This window comes from Mastomys coucha, unplaced genomic scaffold (assembly GCF_008632895.1).
Source record: "Mastomys coucha isolate ucsf_1 unplaced genomic scaffold, UCSF_Mcou_1 pScaffold7, whole genome shotgun sequence".
Lineage (NCBI taxonomy): Eukaryota > Metazoa > Chordata > Mammalia > Rodentia > Muridae > Mastomys > Mastomys coucha.
Genome location: NW_022196913.1, coordinates 57,064,749 through 57,076,846, shown reverse-complemented (window position 1 = coordinate 57,076,846; position 12,098 = coordinate 57,064,749). Strand labels below are relative to the sequence as shown.

Below are 12,098 nucleotides of genomic sequence, written 5' to 3'. Positions count from 1 at the left end.
TTTATGCTTTTGTTTCTAATAAATACTTTAATATTCAACTGTGTGTGCACTGGCTTAATCATGTGTCCACATGCTGGGAAAAACATTGATATCATATCTAAATGACTGTTAATAAAGTTAGTCTTTTCCTAAAGAAGATAAAAATAGATATGAAAGAGCAACCTATACATATTATATACACATATTTATATAATACACATTACATATATGTATTATATATGTGTGTGTATATATCTGTGCATATACATACATATACACATACTGGTTTGTGTGTATGGGTGCTTGTATATGTAATTCACTAAAACCAAGTCAATACAAAGGTCAGGGTAGGACTTCTTATAATTCTGGAACTTGGGAGGTGGAGGTAAGTTCAAAGACAGCTTTGGCTACAGAGTGAAATCCTGCCTCACAAACCAAAAAATAAAAACAAACGAACAAGAATCAGGGGCTGGGACATAGCTCAGTGGCAAAGCACTTGAGTTTGATTCCTAAACTCTGGGGGGACAAAATCTGTGCAAGAGTCGAGGCACACACACGGGGATCAGAGGCCAGCTCCCAAGAGTCGGTCTGGCTTTCCCCTTCCACCATGTGAGGTCCAGGAAATCAAACTCAGGTTGTCAGGCTTGGTGACAGGCCTTTCGCCTCCGAGCCATCTTCCCACTAAGGTCCTCTTTTCTCCTGTCCCTCAAAATTCGGTCATGTAACAAAATGCAGAAATCAACCTGATGTCTCAGGGGGCAGAGCTCCCCTGAGACCTCGGTTCCCTCTACTTCATGTAGCAGAAGCCCGGAAACTGCAGCTTGTGACTCTGGACAGTGAAGATGAGCTGAGTGTGCAAAGACTGTCTAGTATGAGAACCAGCAAGTTGGGCTCACTGAAGTGACTGAAGGTGTGTGTTGTAGAGAGCAAGGCAAACCAGACAGGCTGTGTGGCTGCAGTGATGGAGAAGCCACATGCAGAGCATGCATGCACTGCAGGGGCTTGGCAACAGCATAGGAAACAGGGTGTAAAGCGAGGTGTGGAGACATAGCATGCCCCTCCCCCCGCCTGCGAGGCTCAGCAGGTGTGCTCAGAGCTGGGCAAGCAGGAAGCATGGAAGCAGAGCTGCATTGGGTACAAGATAGCCAGCCAAGCATCTATCCTACCACTTAGGGACAGCAAGCAGGGGACGCTTTAGCACCTTTTTGTGGCCGGGCTTAGGGAAGGAGTAGGATTTGATTCTTGAGATTATTCCACCCGGTGACCAAGTCTAGAAACCACAATGGCAGAGAGGAATAGAGCGTTTAGTTTCAGAAAAACACATGCAGGATATTCATCATGACATGCTATCTGGTCTCGATTCTGCAAATGCATTGCCCGCTCCCTTCACCTGCCCCAGGAAGATTTCTTGCATGCAAATCTGGATCATTTAAGAAGCTTCCAGAAGAGTCTTATCATTCTGGCAGAGAGGTCTAGAATATTCAATAAATATTTTCCACTGAAGGCTACAAAATTAAAGTGGAGACACGAACCACATTGTCTGTGGAAATCTCGTGTCTCAGGCTCCACAAGAGACTCTAGTTATGGACTATTCAGTGGTGTCATTGTTTGGTGACACTGGTTGCAACACGATATCGTCATCTACAAAATCCTGGGACATATGCAGCTCCCGGACCACAAGTTGGACATGGATCTGTCTCAAGGGCACAGAATGATAAACACCAGGTGAGGCCCCCAGGGGGCACTGTTTTTCAGAGGATCCTCAGGCTCACTGATGAGTTAGCCAATTCAAGGTCTCTCGGTTTAGTAGGAAGTGCTAACCCCGAAATGAACAGTTTCAGTAGCAAGTGGCCAACCGCCCTCCCATTGGAAACAGGACATGAGTTTGGCCTTTGGTAGATTTTGTTTTTTAGCAGCTAGCAAAATAGAAGTCAGGAATTATTCCCTGGTGGCACTAATGGGCCGGGATATGCACACTGAAGTCCCTAAGATATGAGAAGACATAGATACTCTTGTGGAGTACCAGCTCTGACATCCTGGATGGAGAAGGACTTGAGGTTCTTCTCTCTTTGCAGGCATGATGATGAAAGAGCTAACCCAACACAAGGACATCTGGGCTACAGTCTTATCTAGTGACATGGAGTGGAATGTGCACTCTGGCTAAGACTCTTTCCTTCTCTGGACTTTTTCTCTTGAAATCTTACCAAGTGCTTTCTCCCTTCCTCCCTCCCCTAATCATCAGTTAAATCAATTTAGGTCAAGTCCCTAGTAATAAGGTGTCAATTGGTTTGGCCAAAGGAGTTGGGTAGCCAACCCCAAGGAGATACCTAACCGCTGCCCATGTTTTACTGATATGCATGTTGGCAGACCTGTGAATGGCACACACAAGTTCACACAGACAGCGCAAGGCTGAACTTGGATGAAATATTCCCCTTTTCTACATCTGACTGGTGGCTTTTCTGATCTCATAGTGGGTTTCTGTCTCACTCTCTATACTTCTAGAGAATGAAGAGAAAATAAAACAACCGAGAAACCATGTCTAGCTTAGCAGTGGTCACAGACTGATGGTTCCCCAGACTCACTAGATTGCCAGGCCTTCAGGGATGTGCTTGGAGTACACACCCTGTGCTTACTAAAACCTGACCTTCCCATGTGTCCAGACACAGCTGTTTCCCCGGCAGAGGCGCCTTTGATATACTTACCACAGGATGGGAATTTGGACTTCCTGGGTGACCTGGAAGGAATATGCCATGGTTACAGCTCAATTACTGCTGTGTTTGAACAAACCCCTTACTTTTCAGATCTATCAGTATGACCGGAACATACTGGGGAGACTAAACTTTTTACATCTGTACTTTTTCACTTTTACTGGATTTTTCACACATTCCACTAAGCAAGTTCTTTGAGACAGGGTCTGACAGTGGCCTTGAACTCACAGATTCCCTACCCTGCCTTCTTAATGCTGGGACTGAAGACATGTGCCACCATCCTGACAACACATGCAATTAAAATCCTCTAGGTTTTTGTTTGCTTGTTTGTTTTTGTTATGATTATCTTTCAGCTAATGATTCCAGGAATTAGAGTGACATCGAGTTTAATCACATAGTGAAATCAAAGCCTCACCCTGTGTGAGTGTGGAATAGGTAAATCTGGCACGAGGTTGATGGTGACCAGCTCCCCCAAACCAGAGCCTCTTCTGTGCCCATCACTCACCCAGCTGCGCGCCAATCTTTTGACATGGTACCGTGAGGACTCTTAATAGCCCATCTGGCTTGTAAGAGTAATGTTCCACTAGCTGGAAGAGAAACAAGGAAGAAAACAGTTAGAGAGAGAGAAAGAGAGAGAGAGAGAGAGAAAGAGAGAGAGAGAGAGAGAGAGAGAGAGAAATGGAGACAGTGGGATAAGTCACAGCTCTTAACAGGTTTTAAAGCCATCTGAATCCCAGATAATCTTTTCCACAGGGAACTTGGGGGACGGGCCTAGGACGTCCTTGGGTAGAATCAACAAACTTCTTAGCCTTAAAGCAGCTGGTCTCATCCATAGTCAAGAGTGGAGAGTGAATGAATGCATGCGTGCTCACTGCTTGGCAAGCACTCTCTGTTCTTGTATTGACCAGAACTCAAGCCTAGGGAGTGGTGCCACTCACCAATGGCCTGGGTCTTCCCACATCAATCGATGTAATCAAAACAATCCCCATGGATATGCTCACTCTCTAATCTACACAATCCTTCATTGAGACTCTCTTCTCAGGTGATTTAGATGGTATCAAATTAGCAATTAAAATGAACCATCACGAAGTAGGGGTTTGGGGTTTCCATACCGTCTCCATCACCTAGTCCTTTGTTGACTTATTTTTTTGTTTGCTGAGATAGTATTTTTCTATGTAGCTAAGGCTGGCCTTGAACTTACTGCGTACCTGGCATTAAACTTTTGCTCCTTCTGCCTCCACAATTAATGTAGCTGTGATGCCAAGTTAAGGGGGCGGAACGTGCCCGGCAGCAAGTGTGGGGAGCTGAGTGGCTAACGCTGGGGTGCTTGAGTTGCCTCTAGGTTTACTGACAGCTGGGTTGAGGATGAACACTTTGCAGAGCAAGCATTCAGTGTTCCTTGGACAGGCAGTAGTCTGGATCCAGGAAGAGTGGTCTTGCTTTCTTAGCTGTTTTAGCTTCCTGTGGTGGCTCGGCTATGAGGGTGCTCCCCACATTGGCTATCCACCATGATATCACCTGAAATTCAGTGTCTACGCTGGTATTTTAGAGCTCCAGCTGGGTCACAGCCCCTAGGGTCTTTGTTTGGTCAATTATAGTGTGTGTGTGTGTGTGTGTGTGTGTGTGTGTGTGTGTGTTATTCCAGTCCCTGATGGCAGGGCCTTCTGTTAAATTCTTAATGCTGCCCTAAAATACATAGTCTTGAGGCACCAGGAACTTAATGGCTCTAAATAGGTGATTGGAGCCTCTGTTGCTTCATTGACTTGATGATGGTCTGTGTGAACATTTCTCAAACAAGTCTTCTAGAAATTAGAAAGTGGGTTGATGGAGGGAGCCTCATCCCCCCCCTTGTTCCTAAGAGTTTTGGAACTAGCAGCCCAGTGGGTCTGTATTGTGCCCTTCAGGATGGAGACAGACAGACAGACAGACAGACCACGAGAGAGATACCCAGAGAGAAAGACAGAGAGAGCCCAGAGAAAGAGACAGAGCGACAGAGACATACCTGCCAGAGGGTGTCAAACTTCTTCCCCTCAGGGATGGAGAGCTTCCCAGTCTTGTCCCTGTCAATTCGATAGTGCAACACCTTCCCTTCATGCAGCAAGCACAGCGCATAGGAGCCGCTGTTGTCTCTGGCCCTGATCCTGGGAGAGAGAGCACATCGTCATTACTCCTGCTGTGACCTTTTGACCTAGGAAGCAGTACCCTCGCCACAGCTGGTGGCCCTTGTGGGCCAAAGGTGCTCACCAGCACCAGCAAGGGGCTAGGTGGTGGGCAGGTAGCACCCAGTCCTTGAGATCACAGGAAGGCTCAGTATCAGAGCCAGTGAGCCAGCCAAAAGGAAATGCCAAGGGTTGGGGATCAACCATGGCAAAGGTCCAGCAGGGCCATGGAGCTTTGGAGATCAGTAAAAAAGTTTCAGGGGTGTGTGGCTCAGGGCCACAGGCACAGGCTTTGGGGTATCTGTGAAGGCCCCAGACTCAGGTGTAGGGCAGATGAGGAGTCTAGTAAGCATTTAATTTAAGAATTTTCTGGAGCACACATAGAAGATTATGAATGCTTCTACTCCCATGGTCTTTCTTCCCTTTCTTACTCTCTCTTCATTGCCAAGGCTGGGTTTAAAACCCTGTTCGATATTAGCAGGTGGCATCCCCTACCTAAGATGGGAATGGTAGGCACATGGCATGAGCCAACAGAGACTGCTCGAGGCCTGAGGCGTCTGTAGGTGAGGACTTCATTGTTTCACTGGCATTAGGAGCTACAGGTCCTCCTAATGGGGGACTCCAGGCCCCCATGCTGAGTGATAAAACACAGGTGTACCCTTGGACCTCGAGACACAGGCACAAGGCAGTCCTGGCATCAGAGGAGGAATCAGTAATTGGAAAGACCCCAGAGAAGGTGAGATCTGGGCTGGCATGGCAACAGGAGATGTGATGCTCCCAGTTCAGAGAGAGAGAGAGAAAAAGAAAGAGAGAGAGAGGCGGGTGAGGGGGAGAAAAATCAAGGCAAGAGAGGGAGAAGGGGGAAGGTAAGGGGAGGATAATAAGGAGGAGGTGGGGAGTGTAGGAGGAGGAGAAGAGGGTAAGAGGGGGTAAGGGGAGAGAGAGTAAGGAGGAGGAGAAAATGCACACATCAGCACACCAACAGGAAGTCGAAGTAGGAGGGTAGGTAGCCCAATGTTATCCTCTACTACATGGTGAGCTGGAGGCTAGTCTGGGTCCTGGAGACATTGTCTCAAGAATAAAACCAAACCAAGAAGCATATAGATGTCAATATATAAAGAATTTGTATCCATAACTATAGAAGTTGGTTTGGGTAGAAAGATGACTAGAAGACACACCTAAATGTGTCTAACAGAGAGTCCTTCGTGCCTGATATCCCAAAGTCATGGAATAAAAGATGGGGTCTGAATTCTAATTGCTAAACCTATGTTGAGCTTGAGCTATCTCGCCTCCGGCCTTGGCTGGTTTTCTCTAGCTGAAGTAGTCAAGGAAGCTTCAGGCTCTGTGGTGCTTGCTCACCTCTCACCAATGCTGAGGTAGGAGGGGCCATGGGGGCCAGGAATTTAGGGCCAACCTAGGGCAACACAGCATTGTTTCTCTGTTAAACAAAGGAACCCAATACAGCAGACCAGAGGTACTCAGTGAGGCAGATGTGCAGGCAGAGGGGGTAACTAACCCTGGGAGAGATCTGGGCAATACAAATTAAGCGGTGGAAATGTCACAGCTGGGGACCCCAGCAGACATCTAAACAAGGACAAATCCCAAGTGTTGCTGAGATGGAGCAACACCCTCCTGTGTAGCTGTTGGGAGCATACACAGCCCTGCTACTTTGAAGAGCCACCTGGGAAGGGCTCCTCACCCTACTCACATCACGGGGTCAACTGGTCCATTTCCAGCTGTTAGAGACAGACAGGCACTCAGCAGAGTAAAGGTTGACATAAGCAAGCTAGGCCCTATTCCTGTAGTGAGAATATTGATCTCTTTTAAAACGCGGTTATGTTTTGTGTAATCCCAGGTATGGGATATGAGGCTGCTTCAGATTGTCCACAGCTGCTGACTATGATTTGTCTCGTGCTCTAGGAAGGGCGAGATTTTTGCCAGCTGCAGACAGTTTACGTCTGGAGTTCTTGGGACTCCTGAGAGGGCTTGTGGCAATGGCTGCTGGTTCCTGCTGCTACCTTTGCTATTATTGGATTGCTGGTTGGAGATATCCTGATGGCAGAGATTGGGCTTGCCCCAAGGCACCTGACACCCCTCGTCAGCAGGAAGTAGTCTAAAGAGATCTGTGACCCTTTCCCCCCCCAACCTTTCTTTCCTACCTAGTGTTGGCAGGTTAGAAGACATTAGGATAGAATAAGGGTTGGAAGGGTGGTAGATAGATATAAGAACCCAGTAAAGAAACCCCAAATGTCTGCCAACATATTCTGGAGTCCACGTTCTTCTTCATGGGCGTTCATTTCATCCTCCTTCCAAGGAGGACGCATCTCACCCTCAGTTACATTTTGTCACCTTTTAAATACCTTTCCCAGGGCGGCGGTGGTGCACACCTTTGATCCCAGCACTTGGGAGGCAGAGGTAGGTGGTTTTCTGAGTTCGAGGCCAGCCTGATTTACAGAGTTACTCACTATACAGAGAAACCCTGTCTCGAAACAAACAAACAAGCAAATACTTTCAACATCATCCTCTCCACCTTAAACTGGTAATTTTTTTTTTTTGTTTTTGTTTTTCGAGACAGGGGGTCTCTCTGTATAGCCCTCACTCTGTAGACCAGGCTGGCCTCAAACTCAGAAATCCGCCTGCCTCTGCCTCCCAAGTGCTGGGATTAAAGGCGTGTGCCACCACCACCCGGCTAAACTGGTAATTCTTAATGCTGTATACATAATTGTGATAACAACTACCCATTTTTTTTTTTTAAAATGTGTTTCCTCCTTGCTTGCAGCTGCTCAAGGTATTTCACCTAATTAGACTCTTTGATAGATTTCTTAGTTTGGGCAGACACTGGCTAGGAGTCCTGGGGAAAGGGGAAACTATTTTTAGGTACAGAAAAACATCCACAAAGAATGTAAGCTACAAAGGAGTTTTCCTTTGTACCTGTTTGGGGGAGCAAACATAAAATACATCACAAACTTAATTAAAGTTATTGCAAGCTCGCTGACACAACAGACTCCCACTTTTTCATTTTCTAAATGCTCTCCAGAAAGTAAGGGGAAAATTGCAACGGATCCATTCTATTTCCTAGAATCTTTTTACTTTGGTTCCTGCCCCCCCTCCCCCGTGGAAATGTGCAGGACCCTGAAGTGTGATGAGAGAGATAGGTAGTGCCTGATTTAGGTTGAAAGGGTTATGAAAAAGGAAATTATAATAGGTAGCCAACAGCTGTGGTTACAGCTTTGATCCACAGCCTAAGCAGTGCCCATGGTAGCTGGGAGGAAATGAAGGCAGAGCCAGGAAACCCACGGGCTCAACAACTATAAACAATAGGGACCAGAAGAGCTGGCTGCACCAACAGCCCAGAAATTCAGAGTAATCTGCAGGCTACAGACAGATCTGACTGAGATTAATTTTTAACTCAGAAGCAAGAGAACTATTTAGGAAGCTGCTGCCTGGCTTCCATCTTGGCTGCGGGCTATTTCTAAAGACTCTGGCAGGTGTCGTGGGTGTCATACCATGTCACACACTCCATGGCCAAGACTATGGAGAGAGTCCCAAGGTTAATCTTTCTGATTTTGCTGGATTTTATTGGCCTTAGACTGCTCATAGGATCCCTTGACTAATGTTTAGCTCTATGTGTGTACGTGGGCATGCATATGTGGGCATGTGTATGCATGTGCATTTGCAGGTATGTGTAAGGGTGTGTGTATGATGAAGTCAGAGGTCGACACTGGGCTCCTCTTTTATTACTCTCCGCCTTACTTTTTGAGACATGGTTCTCTGACTGAACCGGGTCACCATGCTCCTGAGAGTCTCCTATCTCTTCCTCAGTACTAGGATAACAAACACACTTGTGGGTTCTGAGGAGTGAACTCAGGTCCCCAAGCTTGCAAGAAAATCACCTCACTGACTTTGTTGTCTCCCTGGCTCATCATTTGACTCTTTCTACCCAACGGTTTCCTTGAAATAAGTAAGTGACGGGATCTGCAGTTTGCTCTTGCGAAGTGCTAGTCTTAGGGTGCCGCTCTGAGGCTCACGCTGGACTCTGTGCCTTACTAGAATCTGGGTTCTTCCTTGGCACAGCTCCTCTAGGGGCTGGTTCATGGATGGCTTGGCAGACAGACCTTGAGCCTCACAGATGTGAGAGAGAGGGGAGTGTGACTTTCTTCTCTGCCCTTGTGTGCCCTCAAAGGGAAAAGAATGTGTGCGTGGTGATGAGACAAGACACTGAGTGGAAGGCCTGGGAGATAATGAGACACGGAAGGCTGCAGTGTCTAAGACTCTAGGGATGAGGTCTGCATCTGATGCAGAGAGAGCAGAGGAGTGGGTTCACCCCAGCCTGAGGACCATTCGGTCTCTGTTGCTCTTGTCCAGGGGCATCTGTGGTGGAGTCAGAGTCAAAAGAGGAGGAAAAATGAATGGGCCGGAGGAGAGGGGATGGAAGAGGCGGGGACAGAAGAGGGGAGGGAAAGGAAGGAGAGGAGAGAGGCGAATAGTAGGTGGGGAAAAAAGATCATCTCTCAGAGCTAAGAATGCACAGTAGGTCTAAGGAAAGAGGAGATAGGGATCCTGGAGTGAGTGACATCCGGTACAGAAACGCTGTGTCTGCGAACACCTTTGAGGTAGCAACACTGGGTGTTGTCTGTGCAGACCCTGAAAGCAAACCAGATCTGAGGCGTGCCAAACATGTGCTCTCCACCCGGGCATCCTTTAAAACGTCTTCCACAAACGTCTCTCCCTGCACTGTGGTGGTGGTGCAGTAGGTAAGTGCTTGCCTCGCAACCAGGATGACCTGAGTTCAAACCCTAGAATCCCTATTAAAACAAGCAAGCAAGCAAGCAAGCAAGCAAACGGCGAGCAAACATAGCCAAGTGTCACGATTCGTGCTTGCAGTCCCCCACGCTTGGGAGGCAGAGGCAGGTGGGTCTCTGGGAGTTGCTTGTCCTAGCATGATCAACAGGTGAAAGATCCTGCTCGACCACTCGGTGGACAGCTCCCAGGGACTACCTCCTGAGGCTGAACGCTGGTCTTTACAAGGTAGGGATACACCCAGCCCCTCACGGCTTTCTCTTTGTGTCTCTGCTCCAGTACCTAGGTAGAGATCCTTTTTTTGTGGCTTCTCTTCCAGCTTCCCAGGGCCTCTGAGCAGCATCAGGAAACTGACGGTGACATCAGTCTTTGAACTTTCTTCTTCAGACGAGCTATGGTGCTTTTTTTTTGATGGCCCTGGTGGCAAACCCACACAGATCAAATGAATGACCTGCTTTGATCACCCATACCAGCGTGGGAAGACTGACTGACTGAACTCATGCTTTCACCGTGGCCCAGGAGACTCACAACAGCCACTGTTTCATTCCTTAATGAACAAAGAGAAGGATTTCTTTGATGCCTACAGTGTAATTTTGAAAAGTATGCATAGAACACAATGTGAGCTGAGACTTGAGGAGGCAAACTTGTTTGGCAAATGAAAACAGCAGCACAGGCTTGGGGCTGAAGGAGATGGTCCAGCCGGTAAAATGCTTGCTGAGCAAGCATAAGGATTTGGAAGTGGGGATGCATCCTTTAAATCCCAGCACTGGGGAGGTGGAGAGAGATGGATCCCTGAAACTCGCTGATCAGGAAACCTAGTCTAATTGATGAGCTCCAGGTCCTGTCTCAAGGAACAATGTGGTTGGCTCTTGAGAAGTGACATGTAAGGTTGGCCTCTGCCCTCTGTATGCATGCACTCGCATGTACACCTGCAAGCATTTGCTTATGCACCAACACACACACACACACACACACACACACACACACCAACATTAGTAGGGTTGAGGACAACACGGTTACCAGCACTACAGTGGGCAGGAGCTGGCCTTCAGGGTAGCAACCACCACTTGAATCCTGAAGGAAAGCATTTGAGCACAGAACATTCAGTGCACCCACAGATGAGTATCAACCAAGTACGAGCTCAAAAAGATCACCTCAGATATAAGTAAGCACGAGTTATGAGAAAAGAGGCATCGGATAAGAGAAACATGGAGGAAAATGGGATTATGTATCTGGACATGCTCAGCATTAAAACCACAAGAAATGGGTTAGAAACTAGCTATGCTTGGATCGCTTAAAGAAACAAAACAGCAATCACCAGCCAACCAATGAGATGCTCCTAAAACTGCCGAGAAACAATTTTGAAAAATAAACCCTACTCCAAATTTAATTTCTAGACATTGAAAAATATAACTTCTTAAAAAGTTAACAAGCAAAAGGACAGATTAGACAGAGATCAAACAAAAGTTGATATGAGAAGAAACATGGCAACAAGCCCACGTGACACGGGAGAAGAGGCAGTGGGCATCAAGCAGGCTAGAGAGGCTTCAGTAAGGAGCCCACGCTTCCTCTAAAGAACAAGGGGGAATGTGAGCTTTCTTCAGAGTTGATTGGATAGATCTGTGGATGTTGGGAGCACCCGTCTACCACAGTCCCCACCTCATCTCCCCACCTGACCCAGTTCATCTCCACAATGACTCAGGGTGATCCAGGACAGCAGACATCCATCCACAGGGAGACTCAACTTGACTCCCAGCAGATGCCTGAAACTAGAGGGGACTGAACTAAGCACAGATTCTCTTAGGCATCATTAATCTTTCTCTTGAGCCATTATTAAGTAAAAGAAAAAAGGGCTTTAACACAGTTTCCACAGCAATGTAGGGACCTCCCTTCCCATGGCTGGTCACATGCAACATGTTCTGTCAATACGAAGTCACTAGGCTTTCACAGGTATTCCTTCTGCTAGGACAGCTAACCTCCTCCTCCTCTCGCACAGCCTCTTGTACGTCCATCCTCAGAGAGGTCCTCCCATTGAGATACTATACAAGCTAAGAATATAGACTGAAGACAAGAGCCCAGTCCTTGCTCCCAAGGTACCCAGAATGGATGGGAAGTTATAGAAAGACATTGAGTGTTGACTTCTGACCCCATCCCTAACACGTATACATGTGCACACACTCATGAATATGTATATGCATAGACACATATTTTATGAGACACCATGGCAGGGAGTGACATGTTATGATGTCACAGGCTCTGTAGCATGTGGACCTGAATGGCTGACATCTTCCCTGACATAGAAAGCATGATGATGTGGTGAGGAAGGCCCATGTGCATGCATGGTCACAGAAGCCTATCTCCCACCATGATGTCTTATGCTTCTCCAGTCAGACACACGGCTCTCTTTTTGAATGAATAACTGCTTCTGTGTTCTTTTCCTTTTTTTTTTTTT

The 12,098-nt window shown here is 47.1% G+C and overlaps 1 protein-coding gene and 1 long non-coding RNA gene across 5 annotated transcripts in view; one reads left to right on the top strand and one right to left on the bottom strand.

The window, feature by feature from the left end:
• The window catches only part of Syk (spleen associated tyrosine kinase), a 72,682-nt gene that overhangs the window by 26,313 nt on the left and 34,271 nt on the right, over nucleotides 1-12,098 (bottom strand). For all 3 annotated transcript variants that reach the window (XM_031357928.1, XM_031357926.1, XM_031357927.1), the window contains exons 4-7: nucleotides 4,690-4,828; nucleotides 3,193-3,274; nucleotides 2,682-2,713; nucleotides 1,181-1,249 (exon numbers count right to left, since the gene is read on the bottom strand). In XM_031357928.1, coding sequence (XP_031213788.1) covers nucleotides 1,181-1,249; nucleotides 2,682-2,713; nucleotides 3,193-3,274; nucleotides 4,690-4,828 — 322 coding nt within the window. The remainder of the gene's footprint in view (nucleotides 1-1,180; nucleotides 1,250-2,681; nucleotides 2,714-3,192; nucleotides 3,275-4,689; nucleotides 4,829-12,098) is intronic.
• Nucleotides 1-12,098, top strand: part of LOC116081406 — a 45,059-nt gene that overhangs the window by 31,831 nt on the left and 1,130 nt on the right. The window contains exon 3 of one of the 2 annotated variants that reach the window (XR_004114874.1): nucleotides 9,966-10,221. The exons of the other annotated variant lie outside the window; for it this stretch is intronic. This is a non-coding gene — a long non-coding RNA (uncharacterized LOC116081406). Of the gene's footprint in view, nucleotides 1-9,965; nucleotides 10,222-12,098 lie in introns of those variants that run through there. 2 annotated transcript variants of the gene reach the window in all.